The sequence below is a fragment of the Acomys minous genome (assembly GCF_964271855.1).
Source record: "Acomys minous genome assembly, chromosome: 10".
NCBI classification, from domain to species: Eukaryota; Metazoa; Chordata; class Mammalia; order Rodentia; family Muridae; genus Acomys; species Acomys minous.
Genome location: NC_140491.1, coordinates 110,745,125 through 110,770,797, shown reverse-complemented (window position 1 = coordinate 110,770,797; position 25,673 = coordinate 110,745,125). Strand labels below are relative to the sequence as shown.

Genomic DNA, 25,673 nt, shown 5'->3' with positions numbered 1-25,673 from the left:
GTAAGAGGGCTTGCCACGGAGCTGACCAGATATGAGGAAGGAAGGACAGGGCTCTGAGAGAGCAACAACGTCACGTCAGCAGGCTCCCAGGAAGACCCCTCCTCTCCCCCCACACACCCAGAGGAGCACTCAAGCTACTGTTATCCGCTCCCGTCGGTTAGATCTGCGCCACTCCACGTTAGTCTGTGTGTCCAGCATGACCACCACACCACCTGCTTTCGAAAACGCGAGTCCCCTCCTCTTGGGAATTTACCTGATCTTTTATGAATGTGGAAAGTTCACCTGGGCATCTGAGGCAGAGCCATTGTGAGTTTGGCTTTTGAGGAATTTAACTTCGCAGTCTACTTGATGGACCTCTCTGACAGGCAAGGATAGGCACGTGACTAGATACGGGCGAGCTGCACTTTTGTCTTCTGGTTAGTTTGATGTGCTCGCAGACCTGGAGTCTGCAAGGCCGCCTCTCCCTTGAGTGATGCACGGCCATCGTGTCAGTTTCATTCTTTGCACAGGCTCTGTGTTGGCTGCATGCCTACGTCTCAGAAGTAGCTCATATTGATCAGAGCCATTATTTCCCTTCATGTGACTGGTTCCCCTCCCCTTGGTGAACATTAGGAGAAAGACTATACTCCATGCGTCAGGTTCCTTTCTTTCTCTCTGTTTGTTTGTTTTAGGCCTTGGTGAAGGTCAATGCAAAACTGAAGCCGATGCTGGATTCGGTGGCTGCCAACCGAAGGAAGTGGGAAGAGTTGCACCAAAAAAGACTGCAGGTCTCTGCTGCCTCCCCAGCCCCTGCCAGTCTCGTGGTGGTGGCTGGGGAAGACAAGATGTGAGCCTCCCAGAGCTGCTGCGCAAGCCCGTGGCCTGGTGGGTCCTCTGCGCCCAAAGGATCTGCTTCCGCGCAGACAGTCCTGAAGCTTTGACTGGACCAGGAATCATACCTGGCAGCAGAGAAACAGAAGGATGAGAGACAGAGAACTGCCCCTTGCCTTCCCATGATGGACCCACGCGCCATCAGCCCCACTCGATCTGAGTTGAGGGGACACCATGGTAAAAGTGTCCCTATGGCTGCTTCCTGGATGGCGGTTTTCTGTTATGAACACTTCCTTTCTTTGCAGTCTCTCCTGGAGCAGGTTTTTGTCCCAAATGGTCCCCAGAATCCAGATTTGCACTCTTGATGGTTTATTTTTAATCCTGCTGCTTCCCTGGCCTCATTTGCCTAACGGATAAGCCCACTCCCCCTTATTAGTGCCAGCCAACCCCAATCTTCCCAAAGGGTCCACAGTAGGAATACAGTGTGTTGGTCTGATTGGTGTTGCTCACGGTCTGTGACTCTGCAGTAAGATAGTTCGCAGCTCACTTTTTCAGTTTTCGAATTTAGCCTTCATTGTAAACAAAGCCTTTTTCTAGGAGGGATGGATTAATACTTGTATTAAGGCAGAGGGGACTCTATAGCCACACGTACCACAAGTGACATGAGAATACCTGAACTGCTTCCAACAGTGAGAGACCTTCACAGGTGCAGATGAGCCTTGTGACTGAGCATGCTTGAGGTGAAAAATTGGGGAGATAAAATTTAAGGTACCTCAATTTTAACATTTTTCCTTACATGTAAAAAAGAATATTCTAGAAAGGCAAGGACATAACATCTGTACAACCTATATCCTCTAAGAAGTCAGGTCTACAGCAGGTGAAAACAAGCTATTTTGGACAGATGTGGTGACTAGAAAGCTGCTCTGATGCCCTTTCACCTGGGACACTAATGACAGGGTCTGTCTTACCCAAAGAGCACTGGACCTGCTGTGCCTCACTCTGCATCATCAGCTGAGTGATTTTGGACAAGCCACTGCACTTCTATGTTTCCCAAATTGTCAAGTGAGATTACACTAGGAACTTATTTGCAGATAATCTTACCATTAAAATCCTTTGTCCAAACACAGTCCAGGGACTCCCCAGGGCACACGAGAAGCTAGAAGCTGAAATCTTCTCTCTGAAGTAGGTCCCCAGCATCCAGAGGCCACACAAATTGGCATCTCTTTGTTCACATGTGTGGTGCTCCACACTCAGACTCTGAGCACTCAGAAAATCCCCGCGTGATGTGAAACCTGAGACTCAGCTCAGCTCTGAAGAATCAAAACTTAGGAAACTTTTCATTTCTTAACTTACAAAACTTTTTTTTTTCTTCTACTGACCAGATTTTTTGTTTTGTTTTGTTTTGGGTTTTTGTTTGTTTGTTTTTGTTTTTGTTTGGTTTGGTTTGGTTTTTTGTTTCTTTTTTGGTTTGGGGGGTTTTTTGTTGTTGTTTTTTGTTTTGTTTTGTTTTGTTTTTACAGTGTAAGTACTTCATGTACTACTTTTAATGTCACAAGACAAACGGGACATTTAGTGATGGAAACCACAGGACAAACATGGACAGAAATCCCTTTGGCTCCTTCTTGCCAAGATTGAGGAGACCTTGAGTCCTTCCCGAGTTTTGCTTAGGTGAGTGGTTTGTGAACCAAGTGGACTCTGGCGGTTCCTGGTTCCTGCACAGGGCTTTCCTGTGACTGGGTCGATAACTCTGCTGACCTTGAAGATGATCTCAGCCAGCTCGTGTCTCACATGCTTGGATCATGGGCTGGGCAACGCTCTGAGGAGCAGGATGTCCCCAACGCTGCACTGCTGAAGGGCATCTCGAGCAAAGTAGATTTTCCACTTATTAAAGGACTTTAGTAAGTAGGGATCCAATACAAGTCTGGTCACTCTTACTTTAGCAGGTTTTACCATTGCTGTACCAATCACCTTCCCCACAACCCATTTGGCATGGACAAATGAATGCACTATTGACATTAAGTGTCTCTAAGCACCTCAGGAGTCTCCCACTCAGACCAAGGCCGACAGAGCACGGGTGCCGCTCAGTATCAGTTCTTAAAGTTACTCAAATCCAAAAGAAATAGAGGTCAGGTTTCACAGGGGGGTGTTGTTCTCTGGGTGTTCAGGAGGTGTTTAAAGATGGAGGAATAAAATGAAAGTAACAAAACAGGAGTGGGGCCAGCTGGCAACCATTACAAGGAAGGCAGTTTTCTTATGGCAAGAAACACAATAAAATCATAAGCCAAGCAAAAGAGAAGACTACAAGGAAAATAGAAACCAAGGCAGATGCTTAAGACGAACCAGCTGAGGAGAGGTGAAAGTCAATCCAAACAAAGAAATGGCACTTCCACCCCACCCCCCAAATTGAAGATGCAGACTCACGTCATCAATCGCCCAGGGAGGGGCTTGACAGTAGAGAGAAGAAAGGGGTAGATGCACCGAGAAACAGTGTTGCTAACTGTCCTCTACAGCTGTGTCTGCAGGCAAGACTGGAGAGACAGGAGGGGGAAGTGAGCGCAGGGGGAAAAAAAATGCCTCTGCAGCACAGGTGAGAGGGGCTATTCAGATTTATAGATTTTATTAAGCCAGTTTTCTGAATCACTCTGCTATAAAGGAAAACAGCTTCTGCAGAGACGCCTCCCTTCCTTCAGGTGAGAAACAAAGGATGGGTGGAGCTAGGAACAGGCTCAGGGTCTTGTGTGTCTGCAAGCGTGTGCACCGCAAGTGTTTCTGGGTATTGCACCACATCACGTTTATATCACAGACTGGAATTGAGAATCGGTCCATAGGAGGCTGCAGTGAGTCCACATCTGTTACCCTTCCTAACAATAAATAAATAACGAGAAAAATGGATGCCAGTCTGTTTGGAGAAAAAAAAAATCAGTCATGTGCTTTATGATAAAACAGGACCCAGGTCTTCCCGAAACTGCAGGCAGGAAGACAGCAGCTCCCCTCCACCCTGAGTGTTGATGCTACATATTGCTGAGGGAGACATAATTTATAGCACAAACCCTACGGCTTCCACTGAGGTTGAGTTTTGCTCTCATCTTCTTGCCTTTTTATTGGCTTCACTGCACAGTTGCCAATAGCAACATCCACGGGTAGCAAAGGGAGTTCAACACCATTGCAATCTGCCAGAGAGTGGAGCCCTGACAATGTCAACCATCAATCAAATAGCTGTTTGTAATTGCCTCCATCTATTTCTCGTGTCTCAAGGTATCTTTCCTATTGTGGGTCAAGATTCAGAAACCGCTGACTAATGCCCAGGGTCGGTTCCTCCATGACTATGGAGAAACGGGAGAGAGGGTGGTAGCCCTCCTGGTGCCAAACCCTAGAGGTTGGAGATTAAAATTCCCAGTCTTGAAGGTACTTTTTAAATCCCTTGTAAAACAATTTCTTTCCCGTGAACGTGAGTTATATATGATCCCTATAGTCTGCTTTCCCATAACACAGGAAGAAGAAACTTCCCAATTCTTACTTGTCACTGTTTTTTCTTGTGGAAGGAAGGTATTTGAAATATGACCCTTCTTCAAAATAAAACTCAAACAGACAAGATTGTCTCCTTCCTCCGGTCTCTTGGCATGAACGGCTGGGATGACACCATCTTACTTTTGTATGAGATGTATTTTTTCAGAAATTATATTTATTCATATTAGTGAGTATATAGCTAATATGTGCACAACGCACAACACAGCTGGAGACGCTAGTTGGGGGGTGGAGGGGAGAGCAGCTGGCAACCCGCCAAGGGTCCCTACCAGTGCACAGCAGGACGCCATCCTAGCTGGCCACAGATAGGCCCACCATCTTGGGAGCTCTGCAGCTCTGCAGGTTTCTATCTGTTAAATAAAAGCACCAACTTTTACTCAGTTTCTCCTTCAAAGGACCAAGCTATGCTTTGCTTTGGAGAATTCATCCGGGTCATTTTCTATCGACTTCTCAAATAAAATAGAAGCAAACCTGAAAGTCATTTTTTCACTGAAGAATGTAACATTAACGTATAGGGGAGTAGACAGAAAACAACATTCTTACAAAGTGTGTGAGCTGCTCCTAAGGAAGGTGAATGATACAGTCGCCAACGTATTCTCTTATTTCATGAAGAACAGCTTTCAATTATCTCAATCATTGCATCCCATATGGGAATCATGAGCTTAGAAGTGGATTTATAAAGAGAACCAAGAAAAGTAAAACTTGCACATGGGTTTCCTGCTTCTGAGATCTGAAGGCCCGCATTGCTTCCGGGTACTGTGGGTTTGCAAAAATCTTGGTTTGAAAATTATCTCAGCGGTTTTTTGTTTTGTTTTGTTTAATTAGCACGGTAACAACAGTATGTCTCTGGGACTCAGTTGCCTTTTCTGTATATGAAAACTCAGCATTCTTCAAGTGAGTTAAGTCATTAGATTGACTCTACTTGATTTACTTTGCAGTGCAATCATCTTTAAACCCATTTCTCTTACTGACCCTTGTGAGTTACAGAAAGACCAAAACCAAACAAAAAACAATAATAATCACATCCAGTAATAGAAACAATTTTTTCTCAAGTGCAGCAGAAATCTAACATTCAAACATAAAGAAAAATGTGTTGGCATGGGGTGGGGGGGGGGATGACAAAAAGATTCGTTAAAGCAACCAAATATAACCTAATTTGGGACCAAAAGCTCTGCCATGCCTCCTTTAGTGAATTCCCTGTTTCCTAGCAACAATCTGGAGCTCCCAAACCGAACCCCACGTGCACTAGGAATTTAGAGGTTAAGTCTGACTACTAGAAGGCCTAAGTGTCATGTACTCCCTAAGCCTGCAGCTCTCAGCCTGTGGGTCGTGAGCAGACATCCTGCGCATCCGATGTTCACCTTACGATTCATAAGAGGAGCAAACTACAGTCGTGAAGTAGCAGTGAGAGTGAGGTTATGGTAGGGGCGGCCACCACAACCGGAGGAGCTGGATCAAAGGGTCGCAGCAGCTGGAAGGTGAGAACCCGTCGTAAGTGGGCGCTAGCAGAGCACGGACAGCGGAAATAAGATAAAATGTGTCTGGAGAATCCCACGATGGGCATCAGATCTAGCAGGGCCCACTGTCGCGCTCACATTGTCTGTGTCACACCCCCCGACACACACAACACACACATATACACACACACACCTTTGCTCAGCTACTGATTTTAGGTTGCACATACTTTGATTTTGAATGTCCTTGCATGTGATTTTAGGTTGTACATACTTTGATTTTGAATGTCCTTGCATGTTTGTGCATCTTCCAGCAGGACTAAAGGCAAATTGTTCATCTGTGTACCAACCAATGTTTCTGAATGTACACACCGGTGCAAAAATGTTCGTTTCATTAAGTAAATGAACTACCTGCTATGAGGGGGGAAATGTGTTCTTTGAGGCCCTCATTTGACTGTGCTCACCCCCGTGTGTGTGTGTGTGTGTGTGTGTGTGTGTGTGTGTGTTAGCATGCTCATCTTTCCTTTGCTCTAGTGTAGATTTAGATTAAATCTTTTTTAGAGCCATTTTAAGGCACAGCACAGTGTGGTGGAGATACAAATCTAGTTATTGTGTCCCATTCCCTTGGAGGGCTGTTGTTGCTTTTGCCATTTTATTTTGATTTACAATCATTTTAATTGGGCCCCCTACTGACATGTATTCTAATTATTGTTGTTTTACACAAAAGGAGGGAACTGTGTTGTCATCGGGGCTGTGGGAAGCCCCTCTGTCTGTGTAGTTTCCAGGCTAATGCTGTCTTGTAAGAACACTTGATTAAGTGCTGCTCGGCCACTTCAGAAGCAACTACACACGGCTTTGAAACAGGCTGCTTTTAAAAAGCAAAGACTTCTTGTTTTTAATAAAATGCTTAATGTTTATCTAACACTGTGGAATAGTCTTTGTTGGGGGTAGGGGGGCTGGAAGAAAGATGCATGCTTTCTAATACCTACACTTTAAATCGTGACAAATTAGCTTGTTAACTTTGGTCAGTGCTGTCTGCTTGTGTGAGAGGAATACTGGGGCCTCGTTTTACAAGTGACAAAAGAGTCTTTGGATTACCGAAGGTTGTCTGGAGGGTAGGAGAATTCTGCAGCCGGAAACCGGATCCCTGTGTCCATTATGGGTTGTTTAAATTTGCATGGGCAGGTACACAAGGTGGGGGGCTCACATCTACACAGGGATGGCAAACATGGTGACGTGATGCAAGTATGCAGTGGCTTCCGGTGCTGAAATTTAAAATTCTTACACCATTATGCCTGTTCTATCAGAATGAACCGCAGCAAATAATCCAGAGCCAATGCAAATGACAGGGGAGGAGGCACCCAGGGAGAGGGACGAGGTGCAGTGGGGCCCTCTACTGGCCAGCGTAAGCAAATACCAGCACTGCCTACGGCAGCCACTGGCTTCTTCTTCGTGTACTGCAGCCTGCAGGTCTGGAAATAAGAATCTCAAACTCCCGAAAAGGTCTGTCGGGGTTGATGAGGGAGGTTAGGCGAAGTGGGCCTGGTGATGAAAGCACCGCATAAGCACTGGGGCTTGGAGCAGCTCTTTGTTTGAAAGGCTGCTCGACTGTTTTACGATTTAGTATCCAGTTTTGCCTTCTCGGCTAATCCCTTTTGTAAACCGTCACACTAACTGCACACTCTGACACAGGTTAATTTAGCGGCACTGTACACCTTAGAACGCAGGCTACTTGATCAAAATCAAAGTCCATTTAAGAAAGAGATCTTTAAAAACAAAAAACAAAAAGCAAAAAACCTAGCCGGGCGGTGGTGATGCACACCTTTAATCCCAGCACTTGGGAGGCAGAGGCAGGTGGATTGTTGTGAGTTCGAGGCCAGCCTGGTCTACAAAGCGAGTCCAGGACAGCCAAGGCTACACAGAGAAACCCTGTCTCAAAACCCGCCCCCAAAAATAAAATAAATAAGAGATCTTGTTCAGATATTGAGGGAGATTTCTCTGAAAGGCGAGCCCTGAATGAGATGAGATGGCTCGCTAACTTGCTCTCGTGTTGATTCAGCTTACAGACGGCCCCCAAAGTTTCAAAAGACTAAACTTGGGCTACTGAAAGTCAGTCATTGACGTTACAAATTTGGCCCTATTTTATCCATTGTTTTTCTGTTCGTAGTGGGGATGGGTTTGGGATGACCAAAATTCAATGGGACTGAGCTCACAAACTGACCATCCTGGAGAAAAATGGTCAGGAACTATAAAAGGGAAGAAAACAGTAACTTTGCGGATGACTTCCTTATCAAGGCAGATGCTTGCCTGCATGTGGATGTGCATGAAACACTCATGAATTAACAATGCACCAGCTGCAAATGGTCACATTTATAGGGTAAGAAAATGTACTTCCCAGCTAATCATAAAAGGGGATGCTCCATACATTTGGTTGCTTTGTACTTTGGCAGGCAGAACAGAAGGATGCTAAGAACCAAATGTGCTTTTACCCCTGCTATATTTTGCCTAAATGGAACTCTTCCTGGTGATCATGCCTCCCTTAGTCCACTGAAAGCAGCCCCGAGTGTCATACTGCTGACTGCACGTCTCTAACACACTTCATAAGAACCACTACATGTTTGTCCTCTGTCTGAGGAGAGTATTGCAGATTTGAATTTGATATATACCCCGGCTTCCCAAGATCTCATTGTAAACAAAAGTGATCTTTTATGCTTCATGGCATCCTGGTCAGTTTGCTTTCCAGGCTTCCCACCATTAATTAAAGGACTTTCTTTCATCTCCCCCATCCAAGAAACAATGACTCTATTCCCCAGCTGCCTATCAGAGACCAAGCCAAAGCCAGCCTATCACGGTGGTGGTTACGGCCATGCCAGTTTCACAGTGGGGTTGGTGCACTCTCTGCATTTTGAAAATGACCCTGTCCTCCATCTGGCTAAGCAAATGCCCTGCTCTTTCAAGCCAGGCCACTGGAGCAATTTCCCATGAAATAAGGGGGAGAACACAAAATGGCCAAATGGCCACCCTCCCGTGTCCTTCCTTCCGCTGCCCTGCCCTTCAGCAGCAACTCGGAGAGGAGAAAGCCAACAGTCATTTCTCGTGTGTGTGTGTGTGTGTGTGTGTGTGTGTGTGTGTGTGTGTTTAAAAGTCATTTCACTGTGACTGAGGGGGACTTCCTCCCCCTGTAGATGCTCATAGGGTATTAAGTTTCTTCTTCGTAGCCTGCTATCCTTCCTCTGAGTGCCACCAGGCCTCCCCCTCCAGGGGATGTGGTCAAATATGGAGCACCAGAGTTCGTATGAAAGTCAGTCCCCACTCTCCACTTAAGTGTGGAGAATGAGGCAACAACAAAAAGGAGTAACTATGACTTCCTTTCTTATGTACCAAGTGTTGGTTATGCAGAACCCTCATAATCTAGAAATTCATGAAAACAAACAACACATGTTATGTAAGAAAACCCTTAACTTAGTGTAAGACTTATGCAAAACATAATCAAGATCAATTCTATATGATGCCTTTAAAAGTGAAATAAACTTTAAGATCAATAAACAAAAACATGTGATATGAATACTAAATGAAAATCCATAAAAAAAAAAGTGTGGAGAATGTCCTGTCCATTGGCTAGATCTGGGTAGGGGTTCGAAGTTTACTGCGTGTATTGTCCCTGGCTGGTGCCATAGTCATAGGGGAGGGGAGTAAGGGGAAATTGGAAGGGAGGGAAGAATGGGAGGATACAAGGGATGGGATAACAATTGAGATGCAATATGAATAAATCAATAAAATACATTTTTTAAAAAGTCATTTCAAGGGGGATGTTTTTGGAATGTAAGCCCAGCTCTGCAAACAGAGAGAAACAGAAAAGGATGAAGGGTCATTTCTTGTTTCCATGTCCACTCACCTTAACCTAATACCAGCTTTTTCATGAGAACAGTCTATGCATAAGGATTTTTAAACAGTGAGGTTTCAAGGAACAAACGTCAGGCAGGCCACCAGCTGTGAAGGTGACACATTGTATTCCTTTAACATCCAAGTCATCCCACGGTATGCACATGGAAGTGGTCCTTACCTGCTTCCTGTGGAGACCTTTGGTGGGGCCAAAATACCCACCCACTCCACACACGTAAAAAGGGTGCAGTTTCTTCCTTCCTGCTTATTGACTGCACTCAGTGTTCCTTGTCTGATGGCATTCAGGAAGTCACATGGCTGTTACTTCTCAGCAAACGTAAAGACTGGGGGGCGGGGGAAGGTACATGGCCTCAGCGGGACTCAGCAGATATGAAGCATGAGCAATTGCACACCTACACAACTAAGAGTGACCAAGAGATACACAACCACCAGCGGCCGCTGGACAGCTGTTTGAAGCTGTAGTTGAGGCATAGAACGCCAAAGTCTGCTGCCCGTACCAATCTAGTTGGTTGCTTCTGTAGGAAGACAAAAGACAAAACAGTAATCTTTCCTCATACACACTTGGTGCCCACACTTGTGAGGCTGTTACAAATTCTGGGTCAAGAACTCAAATATAATTCTTTTGAAAGGTCTGCGGTAGTCATTTCTGGGAAATACTTGGAACCACCTGATTTGATGTTCTTCTCTTGGCACGTGTTATTTTACTTGGAACAGTTCCATGAGACACTCTGTTCTGCCTGGGACTCTCACCGGGAATTTCAGCTAAACCTCCTCAATAGCTTCCCTGTAGATTTCAACTAAATATGTGTGAGCCCGCAATTATATCATATTGAACCATCCAACTGATGTTTCTATCTGCTACTTCCTACTTAATAAACTGATATCCAAACCAAAACCGCCCATTGTAGATGATCTTCTACTTAGTACAGAATTCTTGGTCACTATACTGTTCTACTAGCAAGCACACACTTGGGCCAAAACAAAAAGAGAATTCTAGCAGATTTCAAAGTATACAAGGCAAAAAACTGAGAAAATTGTTTAAAAAAAAAAGTTACAAGCCTCAAAAGAACCTCAAAGGAATCCAGGCTCTAAGAAGGCCACTGTCATTCCCCCAGAGAAGTGGTAGCATCTAGCCAGCAAGCAATACTCACTCCTTTTAACAAGTAAAAGGAGTCTTTAAAAACCCATCACAAATGAGACTACAATTCCCAGAATGCAAAGCGGCTGTCTTGTGGGGAGGTGAAAACTGCGTGCCTGAAAAGCCCAGGCATTTCTATATCAGTACAGCTTGAAGTAGCTTTCTATCCTCTTTCCAACTTGTGTCTCTACCCAGTTTGTAATCTTGTAACACATAACAAGAAATATAGAGATTATGTCAAGGGTTCCTACTCACGCCCAACGTATTGTCTCTACAATGCTCAGATGACCTTGTGTTTCCGGTTCTCTAGTTGCCTTGGAAACTAGCCCGCCCTACACTTTGGCCGCTATGGCATGGCAAAGCAGCTCTAAAATCCCCGACGGCGAGTTCGCTGCGGTGGTACAGTTGTGTAGCTATACCAAGTAGGCGTATATACATTCATATAAAGGCACACGTGGTCTCTTTAGGTAGAGAAATAGTACAGGGATGTCAGAAAATTTAACTGTAAAGGTTTTTTTTTTAACTTTGGACACTAGAATATAATATTGAGCCAAGATGACTTTTTTAAAAGATGTATTTATTATACAGTATTCTGCCCGCATGTGCCCCTGCCCGCTGCAGGAAAGCACCGGGTCTCATTTCAGACGGTCGTGAGCCACCATGTCCTTGCTGGGAATTGAACTCGGGACCGTCCTCTTAACCTCTAAGCCATCTCTCCAGCCCCTAAAGATTCTTTGTTTTTGTTTTTTTACATTATTATTTGACCCGTTCACTCAAGATGTGATGATTTCATATCTAAAAGAAACAAATATTTAAATGCTACTTTCTGTTCAGGAACGTTTCGGTTTGCGTATATGCTAGAAACAGTCTCACCGCTTCCTTTCCAAGACTGGGAGTTTCTTCTCTTACAAACCAACTTCCGGGAAACTTTAGGGCCCGTCTTCAGACTTCCGTTTCCGTTGGCTGGTTGCCCTGGGAACAAAACCACTCAAGAACTGTCAACTGGTTGACAGTTATGGCGGGGCTGAGCAGCTCGCAGATCCCGGACGGTGAGTTCACGGCGGTGGTGTACAGGCTCATCCGCGACTCCCGCTACTCAGAGGCGGTGCAGCTGCTGGCCGCTGAGCTGCAGAGGAGCCCGCGGAGCCGCGCAGGGCTGTCGCTGCTGGCCTACTGCTACTACCACCTGCAGGAGTTCGAGCTCGCTGCAGAGTGCTATGAGCAGCTGAGCCAGATGCACCCAGAACTGGAGCAGTACCGCCTGTACCAGGCCCAGGCGCTGTACAAGGCCTGCCTGTATCCAGAGGCCACCCGGGTCTCCTTCCTCCTGGACAACCCCACCTACTATAGCCGAATCCTTCGTCTCCAGGCCGCCATCAAGTACAGCGAGGGCGACCTGCCAGGAGCCAGGAGCCTGGTGGAGCAGCTGCTGAGTGGCGAAGCTGGAGAAGACAGTGGCGGAGAGAATGACCCAGATGGTTTGGTCAACATGGGTTGTCTGCTCTACAAGGAGGGACACTATGAAGCTGCCTGCTCCAAGTTCTTTGCCGCTTTGCAGGCGTCTGGCTACCAGCCTGATGTATCTTACAACCTGGCCTTAGCTTGTTACAGCAACAGGCACTACGCCCCAGCTCTGAAGCATATCGCCAATATCATTGAGCGCGGCATCCGCCAGCACCCAGAGCTAGGTGTGGGCACGACCACCGAAGGCATTGACGTTCGCAGTGTCGGCAACACCGTGGTCCTTCACCAGACTGCTCTGGTCGAAGCCTTCAACCTCAAGGCAGCCATAGAGTACCAGCTCAGAAACTCCGAGGCGGCTCAGGAAGCCCTCACGGACATGCCACCCAGAGCAGAGGAAGAGCTGGACCCCGTGACCCTGCACAACCAGGCGCTGATGAACATGGATGCCCGGCCTACGGAGGGCTTCGAGAAGCTCCAGTTTCTGCTGCAGCAAAACCCCTTCCCCCCAGAGACCTTCGGCAACCTGTTACTACTCTACTGTAAATACGAGTATTTTGACCTGGCAGCCGATGTCCTCGCAGAAAACGCCCACCTGACTTACAAGTTCCTCACTCCCTACCTCTATGAGTTCTTGGACGCCATGATCACTTGCCAGACGGCTCCGGAAGAGGCCTTCATTAAGCTGGACGGGCTGGCTGGCATGCTGACTGAGCAGCTCCGCAGGCTCACCAAACAAGTTCAAGAAGCAAGGCATAACAGAGATGACGAAATTGTCCTAAAGGCTGTGAACGAATATGACGAAACTCTGGAGAAGTACATCCCTGTACTGATGGCCCAGGCGAAAATCTACTGGAACCTGGAAAACTATCCGATGGTGGAGAAGATCTTCCGCAAGTCCGTGGAGTTCTGCAATGACCACGACGTGTGGAAGCTGAATGTGGCCCACGTGCTCTTCATGCAGGAAAACAAATACAAAGAGGCCATTGGCTTCTACGAGCCCATCGTCAAGAAGAACTACGAGAACATTCTGAGCGTCAGCGCCATCGTGCTAGCCAACCTCTGTGTCTCCTACATCATGACGAGTCAGAACGAGGAAGCCGAGGAGCTGATGAGGAAGATCGAAAAGGAGGAAGAGCAGCTGTCCTACGGCGACCCGGACAAGAAGATCTACCACCTGTGCATCGTGAATCTGGTGATAGGAACGCTGTACTGCGCCAAAGGAAACTATGACTTTGGCATCTCTCGGGTCATCAAGAGCCTGGAGCCTTACCACAAAAAGCTAGGAACTGACACGTGGTATTACGCCAAGAGATGCTTCCTGTCCTTGCTGGAAAACATGTCAAAGCACACGATCATGCTGAGGGACAGCGTTGTCCAGGAGTGTGTCCAGTTCCTAGAGCAGTGTGAACTTTACGGCAGGAGCATCCCTGCTGTTCTGGAACAGCCCTTGGAGGAAGAGAGGATGCACACTGGGAAGAACACGGTCACCTATGAGTCCAGACAGCTGAAAGCTCTGATTTATGAGATCATAGGGTGGAATAAGTAGTTACTTCTAAAAATGTCATTAGAAACGTGTGGTTTTTTTTAGTTTATATTTCACTCTTTTTCTGTATTTTTCTGCACATCTTTATATTTGTTTCTTCTTTCACTCTGTGTACGTGAAAGTATGGCAGCCTTTCTACCCAGATAGCCATGGAGTGATAAACTCCCGCACTCTTCCTAATAGACACAGTCTACAGTTTCTGCAGTTTCATCTCTGCAGAGGCAGAAACACTCAGCAGCACTTAGTGCCTCTGCCTTAGGCTGTCAAGGGGATTTAGCACTAGCCCGGCACTGGTCCACAGTCCTGCTCTGATCGCCTGGTAGCCCCAGGTGCTGGACCACAGCTACCCATCTCTCCATCAGCAAAGAGAAGCAGGAGGCCGGCTTAGTTCTCTTGATTGATTGTGCTGCCCAAGAAATCTAATTCTTAACCATCGGCCTTTAGGTCTTTTATATCTTTCGGTTGACTGCTTTGTTTTTTTGGTTTTGTTTCCGTCCTTTCTGTTTCTGTTGTTTGAGTTCTACCATTTCCTGGATCCCTCCAAAAACTAAAGTCTAGTTTGGACCTGGTCTCAGTCTTTTTAAAAGGACAAGTACTAAATAATGGAATCATTTTCCTATGTCCTTTTCAGGTTATTCTTAGCCAGAGGTGCAAAATTCTTCCATGATGGTGTTGGTTAGTTGGTTCTTCGGTTTTCTAATCAACATTTAATTTATCCTTCACCTTTGGGTTTTCCATAGTTGAATGTACCTCATAAATACTAAGCGTGGAAGTTCTTTTTGTTTTAAAGGTGTGTGTGTGTGTGTGTGTGTGTGTGTGTGTGTGTGTGTGTAGAGGTGTGCAGTGCTATATGATTTGTAGAGGTCAGAAAACAACTTTAGGGAGTAAGTTTCCCCTTCGTCTTAGGAGTCTCATGGGTCGAACTCAAGTCATCGTCCTGCCCAGCAAGTGCTCTTACCACTCAGCCATCTTGGAAGCTCAAGTCTGGAAGATTTCGAATGTTTTTAGTTTAGAGAGAAGTGTTGAGCTAAAATGAAAATGAAATTAAGGGATAAGTTGCTGGCTTTGTACAGTCCATAGGTCTTAGGCAATCTACTTGTTCCTCAGGGTCTTAGACCCTTTCGGCCACTAGACCCTTCCTCCTGTTGCTTTTGGCAATAACATCTATTTCAGTAAAATCTGTACAATGGATTCTTCTAGTATTTTGGCTTACAGAAAATGAGGGGGGTTTTTTCCCACATAGATAGTACATTTTATTGAAAAGTATGCTTATACTGTTTATATAATTTTGCATTTTGATTTTACTTGTTTTTGAGGTTTTGTGAAGGGGATATATTAGGTCCTTTACATGACTATAATAGATAATATATTTACCTTAAACTATAAATTGATTTTATTTAGTCTATTGATAGAAATAAAACATTTAAAATTAACCAAAAAATTAGAGTAATTCTACTCAGAATAATTTCTACCTCTTCCCATAGATTGTTAATCCATCAAAGCCACATAGAATCACAGGGCTTACAGAAAATGTTAATTGTTAGGAGGAATGTTATTTCATAAGGTGCTGATTAGGAAGAGATTTGAATGTTTTGTCTACCCAGTGTTTTTGCTTACACTCTAGCTGTGAATGTATACAAAACAGCCCCTCTTTTCTGCTGCACTGTGCATAAACTATATTTTGTGTTGTTGTTATTTAGAAATGATAAAATTATTGTAATTTCCTTTTTCAGTTGACATAATAATGTGTTTGCCCCCACTGGAGGAGAGGTTTATTCTTAATTAGTCCCTAAAATGAAAAAGTGCCTTTTGGTTCAGAATTTTTATTGGCGGAATATTATGTGCCTATCCACACATGCACAAACATGCAATTATTCTTGGAATAAATGGAGCCTCTCTTGCCCCTGAGGTGAAGCCCCCAGCTGCCTGTCCAGAGGCTACGTGGGAGTCGGCAGGTGAAGCGAATACGTAATAGAGATGCAGCCATGTGATCTACTTCCCAGGACCACGTGGGTCCCCTGCATATCGCATCTCAGCCGCTAATCCAGTGTCCCCTGCCATTAGCTGAGCAGAAGCAATGGATCACAGAGTGGAAGTAACACGTGCCAGAGCGGTTTCCGTAACCAACTCACCAAATCAGATCATCAGTCCTTACACTCTGGTTTTATTTAATACAAAGAAAGGATTTGCTGGCTCGCCAGAAGGACAAAGTCACCCACAGCAGAAAGACACTCTCCTATTCATAAAGCTTTCTCAAGGAGCATCTTTTCCTGCCTTCAGATGGTTTATTTAAGAGATAATGGTGTTCAGTGCTGCAGAATGTATCACAAAAATAAGAAAGAATTCCTCGTCCATACCTTCTGTGTTTTAAGCACCTCTACTTCAAAATGACAAAGCGGTGCATATTAGAAGAGCCCGCCTTAAACCCTTCACTGTCATCACTGGTTTTTGGGGTAGGATAAACATTCATCCTTAGAACTATTTTTTGTTTGTTTTTCAAGACAGGGTTTCTCTGTGTAGCCTAGACTGTCCTGCACTCACTTTGTAGACCAGGCTGGCCTCGAACTCACAGCTATCCACCTGCCTCTGCCTCCCAAGTGCTGGGATTAAAGGCGCGCGCCACCACCGCCCAGCTGTTAGAACCATTCTTAACAAGCAGTTTTGAATGCACCAATTTGACTTCTGAATACCGACCATGTTCATTTAGTCTCCCTATAAATACAGATCCTCTCCAACCAGACCATGATCCTATGTGAATTCATATATGTGCATATATCTTTAAATTTTGCGATGACAAGCAAGATTCAATACTTATGGTGACTTCTGATCCAGCACACATTCCCCACCCTGTCCCAGACGTTGATTGGCTCTCCGCGTGCTCAGCTGTACCTTATCGTCACCGGGGACGCTACTACCACTCTTCGCCCCACGCTGCCTTAGAGCAATGAAAGTGGAGCTGCTGAAGGTAGAATCCAGGAAACATTTTCTTCAACTCCCAACATGCAGCCAAGGTTGAGAACTGCATGTCTAAGCCAGACACATGCTAGCCCACCTTTTCCTTGTTTACGTAGGAATAGGCACTCAAACCACTCATTACTAAGACCCGGGAAGTCTCCTAGAAGTTGCTGAGAAACACATCTCCATCCATTAAAGGGAAATATACAAGAGTCTCTCTCGTCTATTTAAATGCTGTGGATCTGACTCTTCCGTCACTGTCGTATGGCCAGGGCAGAAGCCACACCCATATTCTAAAGATACCAGAGAAATAAAAAAATAACTAACAACTGTGGGTCCTTAGTGGTATCTTTGGCTGTAATACCATTCTGGAGCTAGACTCCACCTGTGGGTCTCCTGTAGAATGGGATCTATTGTCTTACTGTTTAAATTCGTCCGAGACAGACTTCTCGGTTAGTGAAAGCATTCAGAGTACACTCCCCACAGGCAGCTGTGTTCTTTGACTGTAGTCTTTTTGGGCGCTCCCAAACTTTTAAAGTAGGCCTCCTGCTTTGAATGGCTGTGCTTGATTCTGTGTTGTTCTGTTTTAATAAATTCAGCTAGAACCCACCCCCATTGTGTTTTTCCTCCCAGCCCTAAGCTCCTGAAATAAAGACTTGTGAAACTCAAAATATATTTACAAATACTTAGGCCATATAACTAGGCTCTTCTCTGACTAGCTCATAACTTAAAATAACCTGTTTTACCTATCTACGTTTTGCCATGTGGCTGGTTACCTCTGCTCAGGGACCGTGTGTCTGTCTTCCTCACCTGTTCCTGGGTGAATCTCTCATGCCTGGCTCTGTTCCAGAATCCTGCCTGCCAGATGTCTCATCTTCTATTCTACCCTGTCCTATGGGCCACAGTTTTTTGTTGATTTTTTATTTTTTATTTTTTTTATTTTTTTTCTTGGTTTTTTTGAGACAAGGTCTCTCTGTGTAGCCTTGACTGTCCTGGACTCACTTTGTACACCAGGCTGGCCTCGAACTCACAGTGATCCGCCTGCCTCTGCCTCCCGAGTGCTGGGATTAAAGGCGTGTACCACCATGCCCGGCTTGTTGATTTTTTATTAACAGGTCATAGACAGGCCACACAGACAGAGAAGATTCCTTCTATGCCCCTCCCTTCCATATCTAATCATTTTCAGCATATAATTGGCTCTGTCTCTCCAGCCATCCCCTAGATGTCAGATGGCCCTGGCCTGCCTCAGAGAAAACCCTGCTTAACCAGGTTAACCAAATCCTCTGTTCTATTACTGTTTCCTCTTAGTAATTACCCATCTACTGACCTCTACCCTTATTTTTTGCCCTAAATTCCTACTTATCCATGCTATATGTAGGGCTGAGCTCAATCTCCCTCCCAGATGCAAACTTCTGTCCCAGCGATTTACAGGCACAGTAAAGATTGTGCCCTGGCGACACCTAGAGTAAAGGACGCTGTACCACCTTTAACAAGCATCGTAGAATTATTTCCTTCTCTTTCTTCATTTCTTTCTTTTTTATTTTTCTTTTTTTTCTTGTTTCTTTTTTTTTTCTTCTTCTTCTTCTTTTTTTCTCTTTTCTGACATGGTCCCAAAATATAGCCCTGGCTAGCCTGAAGCTCGCTTTGCAGACCAGGATAAACTTGATCTCACAGAGACCTGCCTGCATCTGCTTCCTGAGGGCTGGCATTAAGGGCGTGTGCCACAATCCTCAGCAGAATAATTTTTCTTTAGTACATTTGAGGTATTTCTAGGAGTTGATAGATTTTTGTGCATATTTCTAAATATTCTTGTAATTCACTCTTTAGAGCTACAGCTATTCATGAGACAAGCTATGCCTTTAATCTCTCCCTCTCTCATTCCCTCGCTCCTTCCCTCTCCTTTATGTGTGTGTCTGTGTCTTCGTGTCCGTGTCTGTGTGTGTGTGTGTGTGTGTGTGTGTGAGAGAGAGAGAGAGAGAGAGAGACAGACAGACAGACAGACAGACAGACAGACAGACAGACAGAGACAGAGAGAGAGAGAGACAGACAGAGAGAGAGAGAGAGAGAGAGAGAGAGAGAGAGAGAACACATGTTGGTGTACAGGAAGAATGTGCACACTGACAGGGTGAGTGTGTGTCACAGATATGTGAAGGACAGAGGACAACCTTGGGTGTCATTCTTCCTCAGAGGTCAGTCAGTATGGTTGGTTTTGGGTTTTGATTTTGAGACAAGATCTTTTACTGGCCTGGGGTTCACATATTAGACTGGCTGGTCCCAGGGATTAGTGTGTCTCCACCGCCCCAGCACTGGCGTTACACGTGTATGTGTCACCATACCACACCTTTTCACATGGCATCTGGGAATGAAACTCAGACCTCTTGCCTACACATCAAGTACTTCACTGAGCTGTCTTCTCAGCCCTATTTTCTTTGAATAACATTTACTTAAGTAGACATAAATAGAAAATTAAACACAGCGTGTGGTCAACCACACTCAACCTGATGGTCTCATTTCCATGAACGTTTGAGCAGCACAAATTAGACCAGGCCCTTTGTTTGGATGTTTTTAAAAACAAGAGAACACCCACAGGAGAGGTGAAAAGGTCAGGGATGGCTCTGGAAGGTGTTAGGGGAAAAAGCAATGGCAAATATGGTCAAAACATGAAATTCTCAAAAAGCTAATAAAATTATTTTTAAGAAAGAAAGACTATTAAGCTGACATACCCAGATTAGCCATCCTTAAATCTAAAGTTTGCACACTTTCTTTTGGGCAAACCGCAAGACAAATATTAACACCTGTATAATCAGTGGCTTGTGTAGAAAACATATCCTGCAAACGTTGCATTTCTTCCACATCAGTGTAAGCTTCTTCAGGCAAATCTCAGCGATAATAGCATGAAAGTGAAAACAGCAATGGCACCTGATTCAAGTGCAGCCAGCCTCCATGTCACAGTGGAGCTGTCCAACCTTCTCCACAATAAATAATAAATAAATGACCTGCCGATTGTGCTATTCTAGCTTTGGCCCTAATGAACGATAACCCTGGTTACAGGGAAAGCATCACAAAAGAGTAAAGCCTCCAGTTCTTTCTAATAATCCCCCTCAGTGCTGCACCCCACTTATCTAGCCTAGCTCACCCTGAACTGCTGGCAACTCAAAGTCAAAACAGGTCGACCCTGCCAGGTCACTTGATTTACTCACATGATCTCCAGGAAAGTGTGCCTATCCTGAGACAGACTTCATCGACTGCTACTGCCATGTTCACACACACACACACACACACACACACACACACACACACACACCAAAGCAAAAATCCTTCTATGAACTCTAAAATCACAGTTGCAGATCTCCTAGCTGATGTCATTGCCGAAGCCCCATGCTGCCCATGACAGTCGCAGTGGGAACCCCTCTCTGTGGAGTTCCCATCTGCTCCCCATCAGAGAGAGCCTCTCTGGGGAGCCACGGTAAACACAGAGCACCCACGACTCCCCACAGGGCCTGGAGTCTTTTATATTAGTCTTTTTTAGGATTGGAGGTTGTTAAGGTTGAACATGGTAATTTTCTCCAGAGTAAGAAGGTTTGGAGAATTACAGTGCTGCAGTTGAGTTTTCATCCATTGCTTGATCATTGCATTATTTTAGAAAAAACAAAAAAAACAAAAACATTGTATTCTAAAGTACTATGCAAATATTACCAAATGAAAATTTACCAACTGGCATCCTCCCTTTTGTGAAAAGAGGTTATTATGATTTATGCACCGGGCTCATTATTATAAAATTTACATTTACAGCAAATATTTCTGAGCTCTTATCACCCAAACTTTTTGTCTTGTTCTTTTTTCTTTACAATGGTGCCCAAAGGCTATTTGTTCACTATTCGTGGAGGGTCCACAGAAATGACACAATAGGTTAGGTAAGGAACACATGCCATGATGAGGGGTTTCCACACTGACCTGCTGTGGGGCCGACTTAAATACACACTCGATTGTGAATAATTGGGGTTTCACAGTGCTAACCGGCTGTAGATTATAACTAACTGAAAACTGAGTGTATGCAGCCAGCAGCAAATGAACAGCGGTCACCTTTATTACTGAAGAAATGAAGCTCGCGGCAGTTTCCCGGGAATGTTTGACGAGAGAAAAGACTTCATAAACACAGCTTTTCTCTCATCACCACTCTCCCCTACAGGTATGGCTGCTGCTGCACCAGCAGACCAGGGACTCACCCTCTACCCTGCTCCGCAGGGGTTCATGGATTCAACCTGTTTTTATAAGCTTATGTTTTCATGGGCCAATTCCTCAGAGAAGGCTGACTGCAAGGTGAAGTAGGAAAAACAACTCACTTCAGTATACCTCAAAGCCCAGGTCCCAGAGAGAGACAGGAATACAAAAGTCTTTTTTATTCATCAAGTGCCACTTTGAGGTGCCTTTCTATCTCACTTGGAGTTGTGAAGGTGACAGTGGGAGGTGACCCGCCTGGCTTCCATGATGCTAGTGCCACAGCATCATCTGGGCGGGTCGCTTCCAGTGCGGGTATCTGTGCGTTTCAGCAGCAGCACCACAGCACCCAAGAAACCCTCATTTGGCTCTCTGAAGGGCGAAGACCCGATTTTCACCAACCTCTACGGCCACCATGACTGGAGGTTTGAAAGGTGCCCTGCATAGGGGTGACTTGTTACAAGGCAAAGGAGATCCCGCTGAAGGGACCTGACAGGATCTCAGGTGAGACCAGGCACTTCCTGTTTATGTGGCTGTGGTGGCGCTCGCTTCCCCACTGGCCTCAAGTGGAGTTTCATGAATAAGCCCTCAGAGGGCAGGGCCAAGCGTTTGGTGGCAAACTTGAGGAGGGGGAGCCAGGGACCTGTGAGGTCACAGCCTGCGCCATGACCCTCACAGGCCAGTTGAGGGCTGCCTGGTGCGAGGCAGAGCCACGGGAGCCCAGGCTGCCTCTATCTACATCCGAGGAGAATTCTACAATGGGGCCTCCGATCTGTAGGTAGCTATCTGAGAGGCCTGTGAAGCGGGTCTGACTGGCAAGAACGCCTGCGGCTCTGGCTAAGATTTTGATGTGTTGTGGTGCGTGGGGGCTGGGGCCTACATCTGTGGAGAGGAGACGGCATGTGTTCAGTCCATTGAGGAAAGGCAGGGAAAGCCAGCCCCAAAGCCGCCCTTTCCAGCAGATGTGGGAGTGTTTGGATGCCCCACAACCACGGCCAACGTGGAAACAGTTGCTGTGTCCCCCCACCGGCTGCCGTCCCAGGGGCACCTGGATTGCTGGCTTTGGCAGAGAACGCAACTCAGGTACCAAACTGTTCAACGTCTCGAGCCGTGTCAATCATCCCTGCACTGTGGAGGACGAGATGTGTGTGCCGCTGAAAGAGCTGATTGAGAAGCACGCTGGTGCTGTCACAGGTGGCTGGGACAACCTCCTTGCTGCGATTCCTGGTGGCTCGTCCACTCTGCTGATCCCCACATCTGGGTGTGAGAGAGTGCTGGTGGACTTTGATGAACCGGTACAGGCCCCGACAGGCCTGGGCACGGCCGCGATGATCAGCATGGATCGTTCGACTGACACCAAGAAAGCCATCGCTCGGCTCTTTGGGTTCTACAAGCATGAGATCTGTGGCCAATGTACCCCATGCGATGACGGTACCGACAGGGTGAACAAGGTGATGGCCCGCTCTGTGAAGGGGGATGCCCGGCCAGCTGAGACCGGCTTCCTCTGGGAGATCAGCATGCAGACAGAAGGTCACCCCATTTGTGCTCTGGGTGATGAGGCCACCTGGCCAGGACAGGGTCTGATCCAATACTTCGTCCAGAGCTGGAGGATCAGATGCTGCGGTTTGCCCTGCAGCGCCAGGTGTGGCAGGCAGCCTCCTGAGCCCATACCCTAGCCTGCTAATTTCACAACCCTTTGGGACAGTAAACAGTGCTATTGACTCTTTAATCAAAAAAAAAAAGAAAAAAGAAAAAAGAAAAAAGAAAAAAAGAAAAAAGAAAGAAAAAATTAAAAAGCCAGTTGATTTCAAAGCAGTTTCCTGAAGTTGAGTCTGAACTAAGATGCAGTGCCCACGGAGAATTTTCCTGAGAGAGTTGAAGGAAAAGAAGTAGGAATATTAACCCAAAAAACCACAAGGATGTGTCAATCGAATAAAGAGAGACCTCAAGAAAGGAGATTAGACCACCAGAAAGAGCAGGCTCAGAAGGCACGAAACAACTGCCCCTTTAAAGGGCGGGGCCGTTGAGACTTGCTCTGTGGAAGCCACCTTGATGTACAAGCCTGACTGCCTGCGTTCAACACCCATGACCCACAGTGGAAGCAGAGAGCTGACTCAGGAGAGCTGTATAAACACATATGCACAAGATAAAAATAATTAATAATAATAATGATGATGATGATGAATTATTGAAAAGATGTAACTAAGACTTCTGTAGTCACAAAACACAAGCACGAAGTCCATCCCCTCATTTCTATCCAACATGTTACACACAAGAGCACGTGTTGGCACATGGGTGAACTTTATAAACTGCTGCGAGTATTGCATAATTTGTGCATTCACTCACACATATATACACACAGACACACACACACACACAGGAAATGTCAGGTTCGGTGTGACATATACTACGTCAAGCTTTGTGGTTCTGTTACTTAAGATGGGACTGCTGGTGGCTTTGCTGAAGAAAAGTCCTAAGTAGTAATATGCCCTGTGCTTGGCTTTGACAAGAGCACCTCAGAGACGCCGGAACCGCTGCAGTTGAGAAATGCTTGCTTGGGTCGAGCATAACACAGAGTTTCTTGGGAATGTTTGTGGAAGTGTCACCATCTTCACTGAATGAAAACATGAGTTCTATCTGCCGTTGAGTATTTGTCAAAGGCCTTCTGTTTTCAGAGAAAGAAGTCCACTCTCTGCCAGCAATGGTCAAATGTCCTGGAGTTTTCCCCACAAGATTTATGGGGAAATGGTTTGAAACCTTCTAAACTTTTATTTTTAATGTAAAGAGTTGGTGCGGGGGGGGCGGGGGGGATGCCACATTTTCTTACTATTCTAATCTTTGCTGACCACTGTGGGTGGTTTGGGTCTTTTGGTTTCGTTTCGTTTGGTTTGGTTTGGTTTGGTTTGAGGGCATCCTCCTTCCCAAATTGGACTACAAGTTCCACCAGTAGAGGGGGCCTCAACGCCTCAAAACTCACAGGAAAGGGTAGGAAGAACGGCCGCTGGGAACAGGCCACCCCTCTGCTTGCTTGACACCCATCCGTCTCGCTGCTTTAAGATAAACCTGCCGGCCTTGGCTTCAGTCTTGCCAAGGGTGTGACAGTCACAATTCAGGGTGAAATTCAGCGTCCAGCTTTCACGAGGATCGGATTGGCTGTGGTAAATATCTCGATAAAGGCGGACGTCCAATGACTGACACTTTTTAAATCTATGTGGCAGTTGTGGGCTGACTAGGTGGGCACCCACCAGTGTGCACCCATGCACATTTAGACATAGAAAGCTGGTTCCGGCTCCCGCCTTCCATAAACAAAAGGTGAACTCTGAGAAGCCTGCCTCACAGACAGTTACTAATGTGAAGATGTGCCGTCTGTGTGGAAATGTCGCCGGACCAGGCCCCGGGAGCTGTATGACTTTGGACACATTTTTTTAATATAGATTTTTTTAAAGATTATTTATTATTATGTATACAGTGTTCTGCCTGCATGTACACCTTCAGGTCAGAAGAGGGCATCAGATCACATTACAGATGGTTGTGAGCCACCATGTGGTTGCTGGGAATTGAACTCAGGACCTCTGGAAGAGCAGTCAGTGACTCTCTCAACCTCTGAGCCATCTCTCCAGCCCACATCATCTCATCTTTGAGGACCCCTTTCCCATTGATGAAAGCACAGCAAAAAAAAAAAAAAAATTGCCTAGCGCTGCCTGCTTTGCAGCAGAACCTGTCACATGTAAATGATGTTCTCTCTTTGCAGTGAGGTCCACGCCCTCTTGCTTTTATTATGTCTTCATTTCCTTCGAGTTTCTACGTACGGTTCACATTTGTAAGTGTGCTCACAGAACAGAGTACAATTCAGCTGTACAAAAACTTGTAACTCCATCGTGAACACAGCCTTCAGAAAGATCGTCCAGGAGAGTGAGAGTCTGTGTGAAAGTGAACACTTGAGTGATTTGTCTTTTCTTTCTTTCTTTCTTTCCTTCTTTCTTTCTTTCTTCTTTGCTTTAAGGGTTTGTCTCCACAGAACACCTAGCAGCAGGAGATTGAGGGAGCTGGTTACACGTGTGTCTTGTAGAGCTGGTCAGCAGGCAATGGCCTTCCACACACACGTGCAAAGACCTGAGTTCAATGCCCGGAATCCAAGCAGAAGGAAAGAACTGACTTCCAAAATTGGTCCTCCATGCTCACACCCACCATGTGCTCATATTCACACACACACACACACACTCACACACACACACACACACACACACACACACACACACACACACACACAGAGGTTGGGGAGGGAGGCAAAAATAACAAATAGGGTTAAAAAATAAAAATAAACTTGGAAGCAGGTAGCATAGTTGATGCCAATAAGTCCAGCACTCAAGAGGCTGAGGCAGGAGGATTGCTGAGCTACACAGTGAAGGAGGATGCACGACCCTGTCTCAAAACAAATGTGTGAACAAAACCAAAGCACACACACAAAGCCTCTGTAATTCAAGAGGATTTAGAAGCAGGAATCAGGGTGACGCTTGCATCCGCAGCCCAAGATTTGAAGAGGTTTCATGGGGCAGCGTTCCTGTCAGGGCCTCACCTCAGGTGCATGCTGAAGCCATGCAGCAAAGCTCCCCACACTCCAGGATATTGACTTTGGGCTCAGGGAAAACCAGACATCATGTCA

The 25,673-nt window shown here is 45.8% G+C and overlaps 2 protein-coding genes and 2 pseudogenes across 5 annotated transcripts in view; 3 read left to right on the top strand and 1 right to left on the bottom strand.

Annotated features, from left to right (window-relative positions):
* The window catches only part of PDE11A (phosphodiesterase 11A), a gene marked incomplete at its 3' end in the record, with an annotated part of 371,638 nt that extends 370,808 nt beyond the window's left edge, over positions 1–830 (top strand). For both annotated transcript variants that reach the window (XM_084800165.1, XM_084800166.1), the window contains exon 20: positions 672–830. In XM_084800165.1, coding sequence (XP_084656291.1) covers positions 672–830 — 159 coding nt within the window. The remainder of the gene's footprint in view (positions 1–671) is intronic.
* Positions 831–2,379: 1,549 nt separating this feature from the next.
* Positions 2,380–2,826, bottom strand: LOC311607938 (small ribosomal subunit protein uS17m-like; annotated as a pseudogene). Its single transcript has one exon. The product of its transcript is annotated as a small ribosomal subunit protein uS17m-like (transcript).
* Positions 2,827–11,286: 8,460 nt separating this feature from the next.
* LOC311607228 (intraflagellar transport protein 70A2) lies at positions 11,287–17,481 on the top strand. The gene has a single exon (XM_084798914.1). The coding sequence runs from the start codon at positions 11,846–11,848 to the stop codon at positions 13,838–13,840; it is 1,995 nt and encodes a 664-aa protein (XP_084655040.1). The 5' UTR covers positions 11,287–11,845; the 3' UTR covers positions 13,841–17,481.
* A 3,760-nt stretch (positions 17,482–21,241) lies between these two features.
* On the top strand, positions 21,242–22,673 carry LOC311607392 (NADH dehydrogenase [ubiquinone] flavoprotein 1, mitochondrial-like; annotated as a pseudogene). The gene has a single exon. The product of its transcript is annotated as an NADH dehydrogenase [ubiquinone] flavoprotein 1, mitochondrial-like (transcript).
* Positions 22,674–25,673: the final 3,000 nt, after the last annotated feature.